The 23,712-nt window shown below is 33.3% G+C and overlaps 7 protein-coding genes across 7 annotated transcripts; 3 read left to right on the plus strand and 4 right to left on the minus strand.

Moving 5' to 3' along the window:
• Positions 1 to 498: 498 nt before the first annotated feature.
• On the minus strand, positions 499 to 4,797 carry ELE39_001433 (SECIS binding pelota RNA binding domain containing; the record flags this gene model as incomplete). Its single annotated transcript, XM_067344472.1, has 1 exon — positions 499 to 4,797. The coding sequence occupies one exon, from the start codon at positions 4,795 to 4,797 to the stop codon at positions 499 to 501; it is 4,299 nt and encodes a 1,432-aa protein (XP_067201410.1).
• Positions 4,798 to 5,861: 1,064 nt separating this feature from the next.
• ELE39_001434 (uncharacterized protein) lies at positions 5,862 to 7,373 on the minus strand (the record flags this gene model as incomplete). The annotated part of the gene is made up of 1 exon (XM_067344473.1): positions 5,862 to 7,373. One exon carries the CDS (start codon positions 7,371 to 7,373, stop codon positions 5,862 to 5,864), a length of 1,512 nt encoding a protein of 503 aa, XP_067201411.1.
• A 564-nt stretch (positions 7,374 to 7,937) lies between these two features.
• ELE39_001435 (diphthamide biosynthesis 2) lies at positions 7,938 to 9,593 on the plus strand (the record flags this gene model as incomplete). The annotated part of the gene is made up of 1 exon (XM_067344474.1): positions 7,938 to 9,593. The coding sequence occupies one exon, from the start codon at positions 7,938 to 7,940 to the stop codon at positions 9,591 to 9,593; it is 1,656 nt and encodes a 551-aa protein (XP_067201412.1).
• Positions 9,594 to 10,953: 1,360 nt separating this feature from the next.
• ELE39_001436 (uncharacterized protein) lies at positions 10,954 to 15,489 on the minus strand (the record flags this gene model as incomplete). Its single annotated transcript, XM_067344475.1, has 1 exon — positions 10,954 to 15,489. The coding sequence occupies one exon, from the start codon at positions 15,487 to 15,489 to the stop codon at positions 10,954 to 10,956; it is 4,536 nt and encodes a 1,511-aa protein (XP_067201413.1).
• Positions 15,490 to 16,843: 1,354 nt separating this feature from the next.
• On the plus strand, positions 16,844 to 18,829 carry ELE39_001437 (ATP-dependent nucleolar RNA helicase; the record flags this gene model as incomplete). The annotated part of the gene is made up of 1 exon (XM_067344476.1): positions 16,844 to 18,829. The coding sequence occupies one exon, from the start codon at positions 16,844 to 16,846 to the stop codon at positions 18,827 to 18,829; it is 1,986 nt and encodes a 661-aa protein (XP_067201414.1).
• Positions 18,830 to 18,907: 78 nt separating this feature from the next.
• Positions 18,908 to 22,612, minus strand: ELE39_001438 (synthetic antigen; the record flags this gene model as incomplete). The annotated part of the gene is made up of 1 exon (XM_067344477.1): positions 18,908 to 22,612. One exon carries the CDS (start codon positions 22,610 to 22,612, stop codon positions 18,908 to 18,910), a length of 3,705 nt encoding a protein of 1,234 aa, XP_067201415.1.
• Positions 22,613 to 23,103: 491 nt separating this feature from the next.
• ELE39_001439 (replication A3) lies at positions 23,104 to 23,523 on the plus strand (the record flags this gene model as incomplete). Its single annotated transcript, XM_067344478.1, has 2 exons — positions 23,104 to 23,129; positions 23,205 to 23,523. The coding sequence occupies 2 exons, from the start codon at positions 23,104 to 23,106 to the stop codon at positions 23,521 to 23,523; spliced, it is 345 nt and encodes a 114-aa protein (XP_067201416.1).
• Between the last annotated feature and the right edge of the window lie 189 nt (positions 23,524 to 23,712).

The following is a 23,712-nucleotide window of genomic DNA, read 5'->3' on the forward strand; positions in this document are numbered from 1 at the left end:
TCTCTGGAAGAATGAAAAGTTATTTCTAAATACCCATCCGAATCCCAAATTAATGACTAATTATAGAACTATGTGTTATAATAGTATATAATACTTTCCCAAACCCTCGTGAGCTAGTTTAAATGCCTACAAAGGAGTACAATTCATTATTTTATAGTTAGAAACAGCCAAATTTGGAGTTATAACCATAATTCTTTAAAGTTCCAAAAAAAAAAAAATATTAATTAAATTATGAAAGGAATCGCTCTAATCATGAAAAATAGTAATAATACAATAGTATTAAAATAACCCAAAATTACTAGTCAATATTAATTAATCAAGTCATTCCATTAAACTAAATGAGGTAGATTGGGTAGGTCTGTACATATGTAAATAAAGAGCAATGTATTCATCCATAATTATTTTGAACAAATTTTAAATTCGTAAATGCTTTTCTTAAACGGAGATCGCTTGTTGAATTACAATTATTATTATCAATGTTAAATACAAGCAAACAGATTAATTGATATTTACTGATGAGGAAAGTTTCTTGAATGTTTCCTCAGTCGGAGGTAAATTATTCTCGATGCAAAAATGATAAAGTTTACGTAATAACTGGGCAGTATGAGAAATTGCTTGGAATTGTTTCTCTACACCTCTAATTGAAAGAAGGCCTAAAACACTCATTCTCATGTGCTTCCCCATTGCTCTTCCAATACGATGCCTATTAAGTGCAAAAATTGTTGGAATATTTAATTCCTGAGCCTGTAAGAGAATATGTATTACATGGTGTCTAAGACTTCCTTCCACCCCATCTCCCTCAATATCTGGAGCAACGATTAAGGCCTTAAGTTTTTTATGTCTTAAGCACCTCATTGCTTCTCTAACTCCAACAGTAAACACTCTCCCTGGAAAGTTCTTTGTGGAGTTTGAAAGGTTCGAGTTTGAATCGTTGGCACCTTCCTCAATACCACTTAAAGAGTTTCCAGTACTTGAAATGGATGTAGCATTTCCATTAACTGTGATTGTATAGCCAGTATCGATATTGTTTTTTGAATCGGAGCACTTCTGATTAGATTCACATTCAGTTGACACATTACATGAATTACTTTTGTTTGATTTGAGATCTATCAGCAATCCACCTCCGTTTTTACTATTAACAACTGTAGACATCCATCTAACGCGATCATCAATAGCTCTCAAAGTGTTTAATAAGATAGAAACACTGTGATCCAATGATGCTGTAAGTATCTGATTGACATAGTTTTGTGGTGATGCAACAGTTCTATGTCCAACTTTGTGAGCAACGGCAAGTCTAATATTCTTGTGTACGAAAGCCCCATTTTCTGGTTCTGACCAGTATGCACACTCAGATGGGTCAAATGATCTTGAAACAGCCTCCAATGCGATGTCATCCACTGCAACCATACAAAGGTTATCGCCTTTATTAATTTCACGTATTTTTCTAGCATCAACAGTGTCCAAATAATGGTACATAACTCTCAGCCAATGAAGTCTCCCTGAGTTGTTCCTTAAGAAAGAAGAGAAGCGAGCACATGTAATAATTTCGTTGGTTCCGTTTTTGGAGTCATTCAAGTTTGTAGAAGAGCTTGAGTTTGTTCCATTGTTATTCACATCGACATTATTTGAGGCAGAACTAGAGTTATGTTTATTTCTACTGCTAAATCCGGTTCTACCACCTGTCTTGCTCATTGCTTTTGCCCATAAAGCAGCAATTGTAGACGGTGTAAGACCATTTTGAGATGTATCATTGCAAGTAGTATCAACAGATGAGGCACTTAGGCCGCTTGTAGACGGGTTGCCAGTGCTTGGATAGTTACTCTGAATATTCATATTACCAAATCCTGCTATACCACCTGTCATGTTTGAGTTACATGAATGAGAAAGATTGTTATTATTCTTGAAGTGATTAAGAGTGTTCTTTCGGTTATTCTTGTTATAATGGGCATCTTCAGAAACCTTTTTAGAGTAGCCCTGACTGTTTAGAACAGAAATAGGAATATTGGAAATGCCTGAGCATGCCAAATCATTAAGGGATCTTGAAGATCCATTGCTAATCACTCCTATTGAACCACCATAACCTCCTAATCCTAGTTGGTTTCCATTAAATGGGTTAACTCCCGAACCAGATTTTCTCCTAAACATATTTCCATTAATATGAGTAGGAATTGTACAATTGGGAGGGCAAGTCTTCCTACAGTACTGCAGTTGTCCTTGGTTGACGCCAACATATCCCTGGTTATTCAGATTCTGAATATTCATGTTGGGATTTAAAGGAATATTTGGTATACCATTACTTAGGCTACCACTACTGTTCTTTTTGCCAGTACGACCTGTGTGACGTAACATATTAGATTCGCATCTAAGCATATTGTTTTCATTATATATTATAGGCAAATTTCCATTTCGGTAAGTGTTTGATGCTCTTTGATTGGCTTCAAAATTACCCATATTTGGAGAAACACCATTACGTTGTTTCAACTGTTTTTGCTGTTTATTACTCATACTAGAGGGAAATCCATATAGTTTATGTTGGCCGAAATACTTGTGTCTAAGTTGTTGACCACGATTGATTAAATAACCGTTGTAGGGAATATCGCAACTAAAATCATCACTAAACTCATTCTTCTCAAAAACAGGAAGTTGTTGATGCTGTGGTTTCCAATCAATAACTCCTTGAGAAGGAGAAAACTTATATGGAGACGCATGTTGCCAATATGACTTACCATCACCTCTAAATTCAACCTCATCAATTCCTTGCATGGAACTTTCCATTCTGTAACCATTACTATCGTCCATTAATCTATTAAACATATTTTGGAATTGGCTTCCGTTTCCGTCAATCTCAAACGGGCCTCCAATTTCGCCGCTATTGAGAGCTGGATGGGATGAGTGTCTGCCTTCTAACCCATTAATGGAATCTCCATATGAAATATAGTTTCCTTTAATAGAAGGCGAAGCATCAATTCCACTTCTACACATGTAATCAGTATTTGCAGATCCAGATCTTGATTTAAAACCATTAACTAGACCTTCTGTTTGGTTATTTATAACACCCAATAATTGGGAGTTAGAGGACCCTAGTAATGCAAAATGTCCAATGGAGGGGTATATATCTTCTTCGTCAATTATTAAAGAATTGGCTCTGTTTGTGGTATAGTTGGAGTGAATTAGTGAATTACTCTTAGATGGCCTCTTCATTCCATATGCACTGCTACCATTATTACCTGTCGCACTGCAAGTGCTCCCTCCAACTCCAGTACTACAACTACTGCTCCCGCTGTTACACACGCTTCCTCCAATAATTCCTAATCCTGATGAATTTATGTTACTCATCATTGGCGTGGGATTTGACAAATTGGAAGTAGAACCACTATTTTTCCTAAATCTTAGTTTTCCATTTGGGTTCATTTCTGAAACGGAGTCTTCTAAAGGAACTACGGTATCATCCACCGAAATGGTATTTAAATGTTTTGAATAACCATTCATACCTATTGTACCTGTTGATAACTTGTCAAAATTTATTCCATTTGACCCTTGAATATCTGTTATATCGTACGAGCTAAGACTAATATTAGAAGAGTTTCTAAATCTTTGAGATAGCGCATCAGTAGAGTTGGCACTCTTGAGAGATGCACTTCCAGGAGTTGCCACGCCAGACAAAGATGATAGCTCGGATGAAACGGTGGTAGTGTTGGTCATATTACAGGTCCCAAAATCACCGTTTGTGAATCTTCTCTGAATGTAGCTTTGGTGAGCTCTGAAACATTCTGAAGAATCTCTCTCTATGCAACCCACTTCATGAGAGAATCCATTACCGATTACAGAGCTATTAGTTCCCGTACTACAATGGTCGATTTGGGGAAGAAATGCATCTACATTTGCATTAGCCCCATTGTTATTAACATTCTTATTATTAGTAGAGTTGGCATCAAATGTAGTACAATTAGTGTTAACATTGTCATTATTCATATTACCACTGTTAATACAATTAGAGTAAGCACCCATTTTTAAAATTTGATCATCAATACACATTGAATTGTATCTGCCTATTAACCCCTGAATGTGTTGATCTATCTCAAATTCAACTTGATCCTCAGGAAAGGCACTGCCACTATTGTTGCTATAACTAGCCATCTTCATTGTACCTCCAGATGAACTTAAGTGAGAATTTTGTGGAAAGGAGCCGTTATGGCATCTTGAATGCATAACGCCATTGCTATTATTTTTACCATTTCCCAAGTTATTTTGTTGTTGATAAGCACACACATCACTAAATGTATCAGAAGATCTACGGTTCATTGAACCATCTAAATCAAGGTATGAATCTTCTAGACGACCAAAACTACGACTTCCGGAATGTCTCGATGTAATATTAAATCCATGAAGCTCATCAACGGCGTTGTTAGTGTGTTCCACTCCTATTCTATTTGATCTTTCCATAATGTGGCCAGAAGATCCAATTTTTGAAGGGGCTTCAATGCCCCTCATGCTATTAAAATCTAGAAGAGGACCATCCACTTTAGAAACTCCGATATTTGAATTTTTAATATCACTAATTAATGAGTCACTTCTAGAATTCCTTACATTTTGAGATTGCTGCTGGATAAGTTGTTGGCTACCTCTCGCAGTTGCATTACCACTATTACGCCCATTACCATTATTGTTGTTACTGTTATTATTATTGTTGCTATTGTAAGAGGCACCAATCTGTAAATAAGTTACTCCACTATCCCTAGGAACGTCAAACAGCTCGCTTGCTAGTAGCTCAAAGTTATTATCTAGGAGGTTTTCCATTAGCCAATAGGATTAACTCCTATAAATAAACGAAAAAAATTGAGAAAATAAAGTCTATGTATTAACTCGTAAATACACTGATAATATTATGTTGCAGATTAGAGTTGTAGAGGCGGAATCAAAAATGTCTCTAATAAGCAAACTAGAAAAATTCCTAATATTAATTAGAAACTTTCCAATTAATAAGCTTTCAAGTATTTGGCTTATTAAGTTCTAAGTGCATAAAGATTCATTCAGCATACAGGTCCTTTTAATATTTGACGCTTAAATTTCCATTTGAAAATAATTCTCTGTTCCAAACTCTTTAAAGTATTTGTATCTAAACAATCATGCTCCTTCTGTTTAGCAAAATGAAAAAGATCCTAACTTATATGAAATATGAAGATCTTGAGCCTCAACTTATTCGATTGTATAAAATACAAAATAAATAAAGTTCAGTTCAAATTTCCTGATCCAGCATAACCCAAGGAGTTCTTTATTTCACGGAACCTTTTATTTATTTTATTTCATTTCTAAGTCAATAGTCAGTTTGTACAGTCATCTATTCCTTGCCATTACCTGCCAACAGTATTTTTTGTACCCATTAATTTATTTTATAAATCTATCAGTACGTCACGTTTTACGGTACCGCTTAATGTCTTAAACTCAATCTATATTTCTAACTCTTTAATTTGAGTCAAAAAGTAAATTCTGTCTTATTACCACGCATCTTCGCGTCTACTATTAAGCTACTAGACATATAACTAAGCGGGTGTCCCTTCTCACCATTAAACATTTAAAAAAAAAGAATTAAGCATGAATAAAAAGAGTAGTCTTTTAAACTTTATTCCAGATCTACTTACTTTTTTATGCGTCTAACTATTAGTAATTATAAATATAATTATTCTTACAAATACAGATTATACTCGGTTCACTAGCCAAAAAAAGGAGATTTGGCGCCACAATGAAAATATTTAAAACAAAAATTTAGACAACCTAAAGGCTTCTTTCAAGAATGTGAAGAGAAGCAACTTTGATTTATATCCCTTATTTAGCTATGAGCGATCTATATTAGACAGCAATGTTTACTGAATTGAACATGCATTGGCAGGATTCCATGAACATTCTCTGCAGCTAAAGAAATTGTTTCCGTCGCTTTCTGCACTGTATACGGAAATTGTGTCATTTATTGTCCTTGGTTTAGTAGATTTCTTGAGTCTATTACCATTATCTTTTATCGTAATGATAACCATGTTACTTGAAAAGTAGCCCGGCGGCTTAGAGGGGTTGAAAGGTGAAATGTTGGAGTTACTTAGTTTTTCTAGCTTGCTATTGAACTGAGTCTTGGATTCGAAGCCAGAATCGTTTAAAAAGAGGTCCGGGCTCGTCGTTTCTACGTTTAGAACTCTCTGCATGTCCTCTACCAAAGGTGTTACTGTTATTGACCTTCTTAATTGATTCCCGACACGAATGAATCTTAAAACTTTGGGCTCAGTAGATTTACCGGAAATCCTTCCAAAAGAATTCGATTCCGAAATGCCCCCAGTTTCCGAATCCTTGTTTTCTGAATATTCACCACCTGTGCAAACCTTTACAGTTCTAGAAAATTCGGAAACAGCATTTCTACCATTTGTCTTGGCTTCGTATACTGTTGTGTCATTGCTATAGGCGAACTGGCCAGCTGTACCAGATGCTGTCGTAGAAAGCACACTTGAATTTAAGACTCCACTAGAACTTGTTAGTTCTCTGCTCTTATACTTGAGAGATTGGTGTGTATAGTAAACATCCGAAAAAGGAATATGTTCAGACTCTTGGTTATTACCATTATCCGATATATTGCTTATTGATGAGGCATATTTTGCATTGTCTCTTGCCCACATTCTCAGTCTTTCTTGTTGTAAAACTGCAACGTTGAGTTGGCTTAAGTAATTGTCGTTGGTATCCCTTTCGTAAACTCTGGAATTTTCATTTCCTTCACCATCAAACCCGACAAATTCTTTCTTATTTTCGAACTTACCGCAACCTCTATCTTCCAAGATGTCAGTGTCCTGTATATCTTCAATGTTACTACTCAAACTCTCCACTCTCTTGTTAATTTCACTAAGTTTCGCGTTCATCTGGACAAAGTCGTGCGACAACTCACCATTGCTCTTTTCTCTATTTTCACTACTAGTTGGTGAGGCAGACTTAGATCTACAGTTCTCAGACTTTTGGAAGCAGTAATCACCAGCATCCTGGCCATTAGACACTGTTCTTTTATTCGGAAAATTTAGTTCACTAATAGTATCGGAATCTTTGTTTTTTAGGCGTCCTGCAAGCCTCTTAATTATATCAATGCTCGGAATATTCTTTCTTGCACTAGTTAAAGCTGAAAACGTTTCCGAGTCTGTAATCGAATTTGAATCAACATTCATATTCTCTTCTGCGACTGCCATTTTTGAGCCCAAAACGCTGTTATGCTTCAAAACAACTCCTTCTTGATTTGAAAAATCGTTGCTGGTTTTTATCAATAGTTGGTCTACCAGCCTAGTCGCCTTCCTCATAATTTCACTAGAGGATGGTGAAAGGGTTTGGCCAGAGATCGTTGTTTCAATCATTCTTAATAGGTTCAATCAAGCTATCTATCTGTCTATATTTGTGATAAGTTGTACACAAATTCTATCATTAGTAAACTATCTCAAAAGTTTTTAACCTGATTATTGACTCTTTATATAAATAAAGGTATTCAGATGAATCCTTTCACCAGTTTTATATTTATTCTGGTATTTTTCCTTCAGAACAATCGATGCGGACAGAAATATATATATATATATATAAATATGTATATATATATATATATATATATATATATTTAAACCAAAAAAAAATGTTAAAAAATTTGCCTTTGATTTTTTAAGGCATAACGATATTCAAAAAAATTTCTCTTCCCATTTCCCCTCTAAACACACAAATAAATAGATTGTCTTGTGTCATGTCTCAAGCGGGAGACATCGGTACCTTAATATTAAGAAAAAACGATATAAAAAGTTAAGGTCAAGAATTGATTTTAAGTTGAGAAGACTCGTTCAATTAATATTGAGAATAGGCAGTTTTTCGATATTGTTTCGAAACAATATTTAGTTCAGCTTCTTTCTAAGTTTTCTAATCGTCCTTAAGTTGAAATGAACTATAATCTTGAATTGGGGAATTATTCAAATTACGATTTTAGAATTATCTCAGAATGGATAGCTAAAAATTCAAAAGGCAGAGAAAAGCTGGTTGTCGCGTTACAGTTTTCTGTATCTGATATCAAATATGCCCCGAGAATTCAATATCTTATAGAAAAGCAGGTAAATTGCATCGTTTCAAAAGAAGGTAGTTCTCAAGATAAATGCAATATTCGATTTTTTGTTTTATCTGATATTGCGAACCCAGCATGCTGTTTGGATGTTTTAAATATTAAAAAATCGCACTCAGATTTAGTAATACACTTTGGGTACAGTTGTTATCATAACATTAGTAACTTCCACCTACCTGTTCACTTTGTCCCATCTTCCTCTGACTATTTTGATGTTTCAGAATCTAATACTTTCAATGAAATTACATGCTTTTTGAATAATAAGCTAAATTATAGGCTTAGTGAGCAGAATAATTCTACAAAGAGAATAAATGTGATACTTTCATTTCAAGGAATATTAAAGAGTAGTGCTCAAACGATTTTATTGGACGAAATAAGAAAATCTGATTTAACTAAGACTAGCAGTAACGTAGAGATTTTCTTATATCAGCTTTCTCCAATTAATGTTACTGACTACTTTAAATACAAATACTCGGAATTTATTTGTGATTTACCATTAGCAAAATTAGGGCATGACAAAGATTTAAAACTTAATGATTTGGAGAAAGAGTGCTTTGAGAAATCAAAAAATATGGCTCCAAGTGAAACTGTAATGTTCTTCCATTTTATTTCCAAAGATAATGAATATGTAAGTCTTCCCAATTCTTTTGTAGAGAGAATAATTCTCAGGTATAATCAATTATTTGAAATTTTCTTATGCAAAATAAATCGCTTAGGTTCTAGAATAGAACTATGCTCAAATGCTTTGGATGAACTAAGCTCCATAATATCTAAAAGATTTGTTTTCATTGAAAAGGCAAAATCAATTAATTCCACAAACCGTGTTGCTTTCATAATTACTCCTGGAATAACACAAGCGGAGTGGAAACTTATTGAATTCTTCAAGAGACATCATTATAGGAGAAACGTGGATAATGGGAATAAAATAAAGATTGAAACTCACATCATTTCTTTAACAGGAGTGAACGAAGTAAAGCTTAGAAATTTCCCAGATATTGACATTTTCTGTTTTTTTGGTTGTTCTGAGTACTTTTTATCCCACATTGTTAAAAATTTCAACTTGAAAATCCCAATTATTCTCACACCATTTGAGTACCAAGTGTTTCTTGGAGTTACAGAATGGAGTACATGTTATTTAAATGTTTCAGACTTACGACCTTCTAACATAAATGACAAGGATTTTTCCTCCTCTCCTTTATCAGATTCTGAAGACTCTGAATTAGATCAAGATTTTTCAAAACTTTCAATTAAAGACTCAGAATCATTAGACAACGGTGTTCTTGTTACTAAATCTGTGTCTTTTTCTTTACAAAACATCGACAAGAAAACTAAAAAGTTATTGTTATCATTAAGCTCAATTAAAAATAGGCATGAAAGTTCTTACTTTGGTCTCAATCCCTTGGAAAATACTGGCCATATACCTACCATCACTCAAGGAAGAGATGGAATTGCATCCATGTACGAAAATGAAATGAAATAGCCTCATTTTGAGCTCAAAGCTGTTGGAATGGAGAAATTTACACTTGAGCCATTCAAAATCGGTATATAGTTTACATAGAAACAAACAAGAATTTATTCAAACTATATGAACCAATTGCTCGTTATAAAGGTAGCAATAGAAGGATTGAACAAATAAAAGAGAGATTAAAACATCTCGTTCATTCTCACGCATATACAATATTTATTATCAGCAACAATAATTGGGAGAAGATACATAACTAAGAGTTATAAATTTATTTTTCCGTAAATAGAGAATTTAGAAAGTAATGCTAATAATATCGAGTAATAGATGATACACTACCTTAATTAAATAAAATACAGCAATCTTGATTATTCTCTCCAAACTCTAATTCAAACTTTGCCGCCTCTTGTGTGTGTATTTTTACCTATAATAAATACAGAAAATTACTTTGAGTATATTATTATTGGTAAAATAATAAAACACTTTTCATTCTATACCGAATATTAATATAACATTTACAATATGAATTCATTATACTATGAAATACATAGCTGCTGTATGATTTACGCATTAATAATAAGTAATGCTCTCTATTATCAACATATTAAGCTCGGTATTTAAGTATGGCGTTGTTATTTAATTGTACTTCTCATCTACTCTTCTCTATAATAGCACTCTTTTTCTTACTTGAATTCAGAATTCTATCTTCAAAACAATACCAAATAATTATCAAATAAAGAGGAGAAAAACGACAAAAGTTGTCAATTTTCCGCCTCTTTAACATTGGGAAGTTTTGAAGAGAAATAAGCAATAATTAGCGTTAACATTTAGTTTTTTTTCCTTTTTTTTTTGGTCATTTTCACTCTTAATATTTATTATTTGAAGCACTTTATTTAGAATAATGAAGATATCTCTTCGTTAGCTTTGAAATTTCTTCCACAGTTTATACATACTCTTTAAAAAATCTCTATTTAGTTATCATTATCAAGAAAAAACACTCAACCACATGATTTCAAATTCGAGAGCTTTACTAAAACACCATATTGTCAACAAAATCCTCAGTCTTTAATATTTCTATTCTTAATTATATATTTCACTTTATGGAAGAAAATATATAATATTGAAGAAAATTTTATAAATAAATGTTACACTGTAATGATTTCTGAAATATATTGGGGGTTTAGTAGTAAGTGGGGTGGTAATGTGTTAGTAGAATTTGTTAATACATAATAAAAGAATAATACTAATATTTAATCTTTCAAAGAGCTTGAGTTTGTCTTGGTTGTGGTAAATATATATATATATATACATACGTATATATATAAGAAAGCCTAGAAGATATATTTTCTATTTTGCTTCAAATTCAATATATTAATATTTAAGATGTAACGTATTTTGGAACAACATGCAGTGTAGCCTGAATTGTAAATGATTCTGGAATAAATTTACCATTACTTGCAGCATTCTCCTCATCCTTTGAAGTATCTGGCTGTTCCTCAACCTTTGAAATTTGTGAAGAAGTGAGCGAAGTTGCAACAGCTAAACGTAAATCGGTTCTGTAGATAACCTTCAATTCTACCTCGCTGGAAACTTGATAGATTGAAGCTCCTGTAGTGAAGATGGATGCAGCAGAAACCTTGCATGCAATCAATCTGAATTGGTTACCAATATAGGCAAGATTTACAACAATCTTCTTGTCGGGAGTACAAACACAATCTCCACTAAATTTACCACTAGCATTTACTTTTCCTGGTACGTTTTCCAAAGTGAAATTAGAACCATTTGTTCTTAATATCAATTGCGGTTTTCCAGTCTGACCTGAGAATACTAATTCCTTACCACATGTCATCTGAATACTTAAACTTTCATTTGGTGAAAATGGCATACCAGAAGATAAAATTGCATTCTTCGAAACTACAGTACCCATAGGATATAAGTAATTTGCATTCAAATTTGGGTTGTACAATGTTCTTACAAGAGTATAACCTATTCCCGCAACGGTGTTTTGAGATGAAATGAACACTTGGCCAAATGTCTTTGCAGCATTGAAGTGTTGGGTGTATGGAAGCTTACATAGCAATGCAGATCTTCCTACAATATAACTGTGGAAATAAACATGTAAGTCAGATCCATCGACGAAGAATGTAATATAGTATCTACTGCCAGGCTGGAATTCACTCTCATCTGGTACTTGTGATGAACAACTAGAAAATGTTCCAGCTTCACCAGAGTATAAAGAGCTGAAGAACGAAATATACTTTCTAGCAATGACTAATGTGTATACAACTGATCCGTTATATAATAATACAATTGAATGTAAGAAACCCGGGAAGTTAGGGAAAGTCTTTGCTACTTCATCTTTAACATATGTTGGAAAATGTGATTTGAAAATAAGTGCAAAGTGATTTGGGTGCAAAGAATTTGAACACAAGTTCTCAATTGAACTACCTGGAAAGTATGCTCCAGGCTTGGAGAACCATCCATATGTTGGATTTTGTGCATTACATTGATTATAAGCTAATACCATAGATGCCTTTGCTGTGCTGGATCCATATTTAATGTATTGCCAAGGGGATGGATTACTGTTACTTGTTGCGACATATTCTATAACGAAACCATCAAGTTGAGACACTGACACCTGATTAAAGTTGTCCTTATCCTTAAGTGATAAGAATACTCTCCATGAACCATCTAAATAATAACCAATAGAATTACCAGTGAAGTGAATAACAAATTCTTTGGAACCAAAATTATTGACATAGAAGGTATCCGTTGATTGTTCAAATCTTGTTGAGAACTTGACTGTAACACTACCGTTCCACAATGTCGAGGATGATGTAAAGTCAAGTTGTGCTACAACAGCACCATCTTCTTTCTTGAAATAAAGTGAAAATGTATTTTTTTGGAATGAGTAGAATCTAATGAAGAACTTAGCATCATTATTAACCGGCTTATTACCTGGCATATAAACTTTTGAAGTTGTACAAATACCATAAATACTCAATGTACAGCTGTTGTCACCTGATTTTGGAGCATAGAATTCCTTAGAAACTGGGAACCATGTACTAACATTGTCACTTAAAGAATAGCTGTACGAACTCTTTACTAATAATTCAGGGACAATAGAGTCAATTGGTTCAAAATTAGTAAAACCAATATTATATGCTGTTTCACCCCATGCTGAAATTTGAGAAACAAGATTTCTTCTCAACATGGCAAATTTACCTGAGCCATAAGGATTTTCAATTAACAAGTTAACTGCTGTATCTTTGAACGCAACGCCTACTCTATATTTAGATCCTTCATCCAAGTCAATATTCGAGGGGATTGGGGCACCTACATGGCCACCACCAAGACTAATACCGTTGGGATTGTGAATTGATAGACCCAATTGATCTTGTGTAACAAAGAACTGAATTATAGTACGTCCGTTGCTTGCCTTTAAGTTGAAAACTTGAATAACATTCTCAATTGGGATACCAATATTAAAGGCTTGTTCAAGATGAGAAGACGGCTTTTCAACGGTACCAGTAATGATAATAGAGTAGCCATTTACTAAATGATTTTTACTCATATTAGTCAAAGAAGAACAATTTTCGAGCTTAGTTGAAAAAGACCTTCTCGCATCGCATGGAGATGCAAATGATAAATCATCATCCTTTCTAATCTGATCGGAATAAAGAGAGTATTTTTCTGCTGAATAATCCAAGACAGTATTACCTCCACCATAAACTGGAAATGTTGAAACTTGAACACTATTTCCCTTCATATTACTGTGGAAAATGAATGTCAATTTTTTGTTTAAAGATGTAGATGGGACACCTCCAAGTAAGAAGCCGCAAATAGAAGCATATAATTTAGATTGATCTGACGAGAGAAGTACAGATAAACCTTCATGCAAGATTCTTTCCATGCAGCTTGGAGGAATCTTTGTAAAAATAATGTCTTGTGTGTTAATGTTTCTCATGCTAAATTTACCAGTTGAAATAATTGTAAAAGCAAATTGATCAGAATTATTTTCAGATGACTTTACGTAGAAAGTGAATGGGAATGTGACTGATGAAGATTTAACTGTCATGTAAGTACCCTTGACAAAACCTAAGCCATCCATGTGTACAATCTTAGATGCATTACATTGACCATTTGTTGCCAAGTAACAGTTTGCGGCTTGTTGTTGTGTTCTGGAAGAGGAGCTACCTCCGCTGATATTTTCATAGCCCTCAGCAGGATAATCATTAGAAAGTGTGAATTTAGAGCTTCCTGAGTGGAAATTATCCTTGACTGGTCTGAATTTGGTAATTGGGATGGATCCTAGACTTAACTCACAATATAACATTACATTGACTCCGATATATCCAGATACTCCCAATTTGTTGCTGTTCGAGAGCCCAATAATTATTTTTATTTCTTTACTTTGATCAAATACACTATTTCCTGACAAGTAAACTGAGCAAGAGTCAGTTACGATACCGTTCTCTGAGAACGTTGTTAAAGAAACTGAATTTTTAGATAAGAATACTGCTGCTCTCATATTTTCAGAGTCACCCATTGCAATTGCGCCAAAGAGTTCTCTTTGTGAAATAACTGCAAATTTATCAAAGTAACTGCCACTGTCATAAAGAGATTGAATTTCTACCTTTTGTCCAGGTGATAATGGGTTTTGTAGTCTGTACTCAGAGCCATAGCAAGATATTTCTCCAATTCTACACTTGTATCTACCAACTGCAGAACCCATTAAGGTTTGCTCTGGAATACTTAGCATTGCTGCAACTGAAAACCAAACTGTAGTTTCAATCTTACCTATTTCAGAACCCTTAATTTCGGTCGATGCAAAGCAGGTATCAGAAATACACACAAGTAAATGCCCGTCTGTGAAAATGTAACCCAAATGTACAATGTCCCCACCTCCTGCATTCAAATGGTTTTCTTTCAATGAAGTTGCATCGAAAGTTACCAATTTATTTTCATTCTTATAGGCATTTTCGATATTGAATTTGAATTTGTTGTTGCCAGCATAGGTAATGCTTATTGTTACTCGAACCTTTGACTCATTATATTTGATGAACTTGTGCTTTACTTTGCCACCGGTTATCTCTCCTTGATTTATTACAAATTTGATACCATCTTCGAAAATACCTCCACCTGGATATACGACGCTAGTGCCTCTTCTCAAAACAAATGGGCCAGAATATGATTGGGGGCTAGGATTATTAGGTACAGTGTATTGAACGAAGGTACTGGGTATGGAAAGCGACATACTTTGTTCGAAGTGAATATCATGATCCATTGGCCCAGTCAGTGGAACAATTGTGCTAATAACTTTGTTCAAAATATAGAGACTTCCAACTTCGTAGTATTTGCCATCCTTATGCTTAAATAAGAATGTCAAATAACTATTATTGTAGTAGAGGTAATAGTCAAAATCATCTCCTGATTCAACTCTGAAATTAGAGAGAGATCTATCTATGTTTATACCTTTGCTGATACGCTTCGCATTAGCAAAATTCATTGTATCAAGTTGACCAACAAGTGCGAACCCAAGAGTCTCCTTTGTGATAACCATATCAATAAAGGGCTTCCTGTTGTCATCAATAATTCTCAAAGCAAGTTTGGTTTGGTCAACTGGAATTCCATTATATTTAGTTGCAAAAATATTGATAGAATCCGGAATTTTACCTCTTAATCTCAGCGTATAACCATTTGAAAGTTTCTTCGAACATAAACCAATTACAGAGCCACCTCTGCATGACGCTATCGCTTGGCATGTGAAACCCAAACTACAACTTTCCCTTGGGATTGATGCAATAGGAGGAACTTCGGTCTCTGATGATGCTGAAACAGATGTACATCCCAAGAGGGTTTTGAGTAACAACCCTGCTAGGAATACTCCAAAGTATTTCTGGAGTCTATTCATTTTGATGTACGCTTTGATTAAGACAACTTATACACAACCCGTTGTTTTGTACACTTCTTGAATACTAGATTTCTTCAGCTTAATAATATCAAGAATATTTGTTGCCTTGCTAATTATTCTTTACGCAGTTGCTCTGCGACTAACTGAAGAGTAATCACACCAATAATCAACTTTCAATTCGCAACCAGATTATGCACCCCTGATATTGCATGCATTGTGCGGAGACAAGACGCGCCGCCGCATTACTCATTTCTATACGTACAAATGGGAGGTAAATTAGTAAACGTGACAAAGTTTACTGTAAAGTTGATTATTTGTTCGCTAATGTCTTCATTTGAATTGGAGTTTTTTTTTAATGAGTATTAAGGTTATATTAATGCATATGGCGGCAAATATTTCTGTGTATGAAAGAACACACACAAAGCATGGGATTAATTATTAAAAATAAAAATAATTTAACGCGTAGGAATGGTTGAAAACTTAAAAGTTAAATGAATATTGAGCAATGAATTTATGTTGACTTTTTGGAATGCATTATTTGAATCAAAAAATATTCTTTGTGTAATCGTATACCATAACTTCCTTCTAATTAGAGATAACACGTATTGATAGTGATTATATTTTTAATTATATTCGTAATTTTGAGTAGATATTAATACATTGTAAATTTAATACTAGTACATTGGAATTTGATTTTCAAGTACTATGAATTAGTTCGAGGAATGAACCATTTAGTTTCAGTAATAACAAAAAACACTCAACTAGAATTTCATCTCGAAGTCTTCTAAGGGGTGAAATTGCTTTCAATTATTGACATTAGCTAATTACCATTGTTTCTTATAATGTAATCTCCAAATTGTAATGTTAGCAACAATAGTTTTGCCGCCAAAACTAGGATGATTTTTTAAATTTCAAATTTTAATAGAATAAAAATAAATTCATAGTCGAGATATCATGCTCAAAAAAGAAGTTATAATTAATTTCAGTAAAAATAACATTAAAATTAACATAACCGAATTTTACCGGCCAAAATGGTCATTGGTTTCAGAGGAAAGTAAGATATAGAATAAGTCAGATTTGACAGAACAAATATTTTACACTTAGTCTTCACATATATGAATTAGAAGGTTAATTTATAATATCCTAGTCAAAGTTAATTCATCTTTTTGAAAATAATAAATTTTTTAAAACTTTAAATGGAGCTTTGGCGGCAACTGTTCTATACGTAGTTATATCGAAAGTCAATATGACAGAAAGCGACCGTCATTTAGGTGGGAATAAATTAAAAGATTATTGAAAAAGGTATTAAGGTGGAAAGTTAAAAGTGTTTGAATTAGTTCTTTAACAACAAACAATGGCAATTGAAAATGATAGCAATGAATTATTTTCATTTTCTAGACTTTATGGCTCAATTCTTGACAGAAGAATTATTCAATCTTTGACTAGCAATAATTACTTAATACCAACTAAAGTTCAAGTGGAGGTGATTAAAAAGATTATTGAGGGTAAGGATTTGCTAATTAACTCCTATACGGGCTCAGGGAAAACATTGGCTTATGCAATTCCTATTTGCCATAATTTATTAAATATGTCAAAGAGATCAGCTAATAAACTGTACTCATTAGTTTTAGTGCCTTCAAGAGAGCTGGTAATTCAAACTTATGAAGTTTTTGAGCAGTTACTGGCGTTTTGTGAGAATATTGTTTCTATTGGAACTGTATTTAATGCAGATGATAATTTGTTACATAAAGGGAAAAATTTGAAACTTGGTGGTTTTCACCACAATATATTAATTTCCACTCCAGGAGATATTTTAAGTGCTAAAGGAATGAGCTTCAAGGATTCAATTTTTCAGAATATTGTCCATTTGATCATTGATGAAGCTGACTTATTATTTGCTTTTGGCTATGAAAAGGATATGAGCAAAGTTTTGGGTCTGCTTCCAAATTCTCAAGATAGAAAGTATCAGTGTATATTACTTTCTGCAACATTAAACAAGGAAGTTGACTCTCTAAAGAAGATGGTCCTTCATAGGCCCGTTTTTGTTGATGTTAAGCCTGAAATAAAAGAGGATAATTTTGATGAAGAAAGTATTAATTCAAAGCACCAGACTTCAGGACTAATAAGTGAGTACTACACTATTTGTAACAGTATGGTTGACAAATGGCTGATGCTATACATTCTTCTGAAAATGAATGTAATTCCTAGAAAATGTCTTGTTTTTGTATCTGATGTCGACACAGCATATTCAATTAAACTTTTCCTTGAAAGGTTTGGGATGAGCTGTGGTGTTCTTACTCCAATTATTCCTGCCGCAACTAGGAGAATTCTAATACAGTGTTTCAACCAAGGTAGCTATGACATATTGGTGACTAGTGATACAATTAACGAAAAGGATGAATCAGTATTAAGCATTTTAAAGGATAATTCAATAACTTATAGAGGTGTAGACTATAAGGAAGTTGCTTCTGTATTTAATTTTGACTGTCCAAGTAGTGTCAGGTCCTATATTCATCATATCGGCAGAACAGCTAGAGGTGGTGCCTCGGGAGTTTCGATAACTATTGTAAATGGTAACATACCCAACGAAATGGAAGTATTAGATGAGCTTTTAAATGACTCCAACCGAAAAATGAATAAATTGAAAATCACATCCGAAGAGGTTGCCTGTTTTAGGTATAGAATTGAAGATTGTATGAGGATTTTAACAAAAAGCAATATTCAAAGACACAAATTACAGGAAATTCAAGGACTTATTTTAAATAATACCCGTCTTCTTAAGTCTGGCTATTTCAACAAACACCCAGGAGATAAAAGTGTACTAAAGTCATACCACAAACATATTACAAATGCCTTAAATATTTCAAACTCTGGAAGAGAACACATTAAGAATATCCCTGGTTATTTATATGACATGGTTAACAGCAATATTTCCAATAATTCTGATTCTCTTATAGATTCACAATCTTCTATGCCAAACATCTCAATGGATGGTGTACTTTCTAATACAAGTAATGGCAATAATATTGGTAGTTTAACAGAAAAGGTACAAGAAGCCATTCGCAGAATGGGAGGAAAAGATTTCCAATTTGTTAGAGAAAATAATCTAAACCCAACAAATATGAACAAAACCGGAAATTCAAATGGTAAAAAAAGGACTATAACTAGAAAGTCTCAACTTAAGAAGGAACCAAAGTCATACGAAGGCACTGTTCCAGATGAGCTCCCAGTTATTTCAGGTCGTAAGCTATGGAAGCTTAAGCACAAGAAACGCGTTAAAAAGTACAAGGACTTTATTGATGATAACAAATATAAGAGGAAAAGGGGGGTAAGAAGATAAGTGAATATTAATCATTATATTTCTTTCTATTTTTAATTATCAATTATCTGTTTCTATACTAAAATGGAAACTCTTTATTTAATTTTTGTTTAAAATATCTAATATATGTTTTAAACACTCCACTTTTGTTTCTTTATAGAGTCTTGTTATTTCCTCGATAAGTTCTAGCTTGGAACCTGAAAAGTAGCTAAGATAAAGCACCAATAACACCAGAAGGGTATTTTTGCAAACTGAATCTTTATATAAGGCAATAATTTCTGACAACAGGCTAATTATCTTTTCATTACTTGAAGTTTTAGCCACTTTTGTATTTAATGACTTAACTTGTCCCAGTATATGTGAAACGTCAGACATGTCATGATAAAGTAGAAATTTCATTATCTTAATATTGGATAGAATCTTTAATACAAAATCGCCATCTGAAATGGTTTCAAATATTAAAAAAGTGAAAAGGAAATAAAAGCAGTCAAGGACTTGTCTTGGGAAGTAAATGTTTGTGTCACAGAAAGCTGAAATGAGTGAGTCAATAAGCCTTAATAGGCATTCATTATCAGTCTTGCTGTTGAGATTGTACATTGTTGTATTAGCAATGTCTTTGTTTTGCCTCCAGCTATGAGCCATTTCTAATAAAAAATCCTGAAAGTTTTCATTGGTTTTATTGCACTCTTCTATATGAATGTGGACATAATTCTGAAGCTCCAACGAAAACTTTAAATAATTTAAAATGGTGCTCCCTATTAACTTACAATTAATGCTATCAATCTCTATATCTTTTGCTCTTGAAATATTAATAACCTGATTAATTGAGCATTCGAATATATACTTAGATAAGAAATCAATTAAGTCTTTCATTAGTTTGGAGTTTGTCAAAGAAAGTAGTTGCTTATTCATGACTTTTTTCATTATGGAGAGAAGAAATGGATTTTCTCTGGAAGATATTTCCTGGAATTCGGTTTTGATCTGACAATAGACAATATTGACTGAGTAAATAAATGGGTTGAATATTAATAGATTACTATTATCAAAAAAAGACGAGTACTCTTCTAGTACCTTGTTATAGAAATCATTAAATGGTTCTGAGATCTGATTTTCCAATTTGAGAATCCAAAATAAGGCAATAGAATACTCCTCAAGGTTTTTACTACCGAAGAGAAGCATAAATAACTTCTCGTATAGAATTTTGGAATCATAACTAGAGTTTTCTATTTCAGAAATCAGTTTATTATATTTATAAATTGCCACTTTACTAGATTTAGGAGCCGAGGAACCAAGAATTACAGTGTTTCTGTCTTTAACGTGTTCAGTGCATTTGGATAAAAGAAGATATATATAGAAGATATTGGAGTTTAAGACCTGTAAGTATATGGAATTTTTCTTCACAACGTTATTGTTTGCAACCACTGCTTGACCATCATTCATATTAAGAGCTTCAAAATAGCATAATTCGTAGCTGAAAAGCTGATTCGACTTGGAATAAAAATCTGAGTTATCTTTTCTTGTGTAATTTGAAAGAATATAATCTATAGAAAACTTCTGATACATTTCTGATAGTAAATTATATGATGGTTTTAGTTCTTTGAAATTTGAAAAAATGGCTTCTTCTCCTTTTCCAGTTAATATGTATATCCGAGATATTTCCTTCAAAAAAGTTGAGATCAGGATGATAGAGTAGAACTCTTGATATGTTTTATTATTTGATAAGATGCTTTGAGAATTTGTGCTACCCATTTCAATTTCAAGTAAAAAGCCACTTTCTAGTGTGAGTAAATCAATGTTGAAGTCCTTTTTGGAGTGGGTTTCGAGATAACTTTCACAAAAGTTGATGAGTTCAAAGTATGAGTCGAAGTTATCATTGGAAAAGCTAGAGTCGGATCTTTCAGCTAAAAGAACTTGGAATCTAATAATTGCTACTGATAAAAGAACAAAGCCAAGGTTTTCATGCTTACCAAGAGAAAAGTCACTTCTAATTGTTCTAAATTTCTCATGGATTTTCCCTATGAGTTGGTTCAAGACTTGAACAAATTGTAGATGCTCGTATTCGATTCCATGGCCTTTAGAAAATACCAATAGATTGCATCCTAGCCCATATAGGTGATAGATAATGAAAGTTTGAATTGAATCACTCAGATCTACAAATGTAAGGTAATGAATGAGATCCTTGCAAAAAATGGACAAATCCTCTAAAAAAATATTTTTCAATGTCATTATACCAATTAACTTAACTCCTTCAACAAAGCTTAATTGAATAAATTCACTTATTCCACTCGAGTGGAGCTTTCCAGGATCAAGAACAGCCAATATAGCTATTCTTAAAATTGGGAGTACTGACTTAACAAGGAAAGTATTCAAAAAATCATTTTGAGCTTTGATAAATTTGCTTTCTATATCATTTTTACTATTATAAAGTGACTGGGCATAAGTACTAATTAAATATATAAAACTGAATAGTAATTTGGCCATGGGGGAGTTAGAGTAATCTTGGGACGCCAACTCTGAAGAAGAAAAATCAAAAACTTCGTCTCCAACAACGTTTAACATGTTTTCCAAGGTTTCAAGGCAAATACTGTGATCGTAAATGCACTCTCTTTGAATAAACAACCTAATAATGCTGATGCTGGATATACGAGAGTCTAAGCTTCCATTTTTATTTTGAGCCATTTTGCATAGAAAAATGAATAAATAGTTTTTCTGAATTGATAATTCACTTTTATCGTATTTAGTTGGCACATACTTAAATATCTCCTGCATTGTATCTCTTAGTAGCTCTAGACTTCTTCCATCAGGCAGGTCAAATTTAATAAGGTGTTCTTCATCTTGTAGATCGTTATATCTAATGTTATGAGATTGTTTTTGTATTAACTGAGTTAAGAACTCTAATCTCTGACTAATTATGCTATACCTAAAGTAAGAAGGAAAGTATGCCAACTTCTCATCCAAAAGTTCAAAAACAAACTCTGAAGGGGTCAAAAAGTAGCTTAAAAGCTTGAATTTACAGGTTTCATGCATATTATTTTTGATTGATCTGATAGGGAATTGTCCACCAGTGAGTAAGTTGTTTAAGGCTATCACCGAGTTTTCTGCAGTTCTTGAAGCATAAGATTCATGGAATAACATATTCATTAGCAAATAGTGGATGGAGAGGTCACCTGTTAGATACCTGTACCATCTATGTATTCCAAATAAATATCCAAGCAAGTATTTATGGTAGGCCTTCCCAAATTCGTGGTTAAAAGTGTGGTACTCCCTTATTTTAACAAAAATATTTCCTAAAGTTCGAATCGCTATACATCTTTGGGATATATTGCTGCTTCTGGAAAGGTGCATAAGCTCAGGAATGGTGTATCCTTCAAATTCACCCTGATCAGAGTGATGATGCAGTCCTTTGTAGAAATATAAATCATCACTCTTGCACTTTTCTTCAGAGTTAGAGTTATCACAAAGATAGCCTTCAAAGTCAAACCTAAGGCTGTGGAGATTCATATCAGATTTACCTGTAGACTCCCAGTCATCAACATCCTCGCCTAGTGGGTTTGTCCAACGCAGCTTTAAAATATCATTTTGAGTAAAGTTAAAAACTAAAGGAGTTTTTGTCCCATAATCCTCATTTCCAACACTTTTCTTCCTTCCATCTGTCTCTGAGTTTCCTTGATTCTTTTGCAATTTTTTTCTATTATATACTGCAGGAAACCCTGTTTTTGGGTGCTTAGATTGTAGCTTCTTACTTTTAACCTGGTTATCAGCCTCCTCCTCCAATATATTAAAATCATCAGTGTTCGCATTCATATGTATATCTGGTGGACCTTTCCAATCTAGAAATTTTTTTAAAAGTAATTTATCAATTCTTAGCACTTTGACATTTTCCTTTTAAATTTGACCCGCCAAATTAATTCAGCGTTTTAAGTTATTAGAAACGAGGGGGGAAGAAGTAGATTGTCATAATGGAAATTCTTTTAAAAGTGATTATATTCACAAAAAATCGTGAGATTTTCCAATTTGTAGTTGTTTTTTGGTTTCTTTTGAGTTTCGAATGCCTATACATTATTTATAAACTATGCTTGAGCATAAGTGGCGCCTCCCCACAACTAAAATTTTTTTTCTATTGAGTGTATTTACCGAGCTAAATATAAGAAAAAAGAAAACAGAAAATAATTTTGAGGTATAAGGGTTGGTGATATATTGTTAATATCACTAATATTATAGTTTTAAAATATTTTACTCTAGATCAATCGCCAGGTTAATAAGTTCTATAAACACTTTGATTCACAATAGTCGCTATGCAGAGCTCTATTGAAAATGCAAGGTAAGTTTTGCTATTTGTTTTGATTCTAAATTACTTACCACCAATTTTGAAAATACCCTGAATTTTAACTAATAGGAGAGTGAATAAGGAGGAGCTTCGTAACTTTATCAATAGGCAGGTTAGATTTGTTGGAAAAGTGGTTTCTGTTGAAGGAGAAATAGCAATATTGGAGGCACCAGATGGTGGTACGGTCAGGTGCAAAACTATAAGTCCGCCACCAAGCACTTATGTGGAAGTTATTGCTCAAGTTATGCCTGATTTATCTTTAACTCAAACGGACTTTATGTTCGATTTGGGTAACTCACTAAACATGGATTTAGTAAACGAAAGCATCAAAGTTTCGTTCCATCCAAAATTAAGACAGCATTGGGAGCCTGTTTCTAACATTGCTTAGTGTACACACATGCTTTCTATATTATTTGAATATAATTTTCCTAAGAAAACTTTTATCTTTAATCTTAAACCCCTTGAATTGTTTTTCCATCTTGCCAATTGTTAATTAAATTCTTTGCCGCCGACTATGATTCAACCCGATCTTTTTAGAAAAGATTAGAAGTCAGATTTTAGAATTGTCAATTGATAC

This window comes from Cryptosporidium sp. chipmunk genotype I (genome assembly GCF_004936735.1).
Source record: "Cryptosporidium sp. chipmunk genotype I strain 37763 chromosome Unknown contig_18, whole genome shotgun sequence".
Classification (NCBI taxonomy): Eukaryota; Apicomplexa; class Conoidasida; order Eucoccidiorida; family Cryptosporidiidae; genus Cryptosporidium; species Cryptosporidium sp. chipmunk genotype I.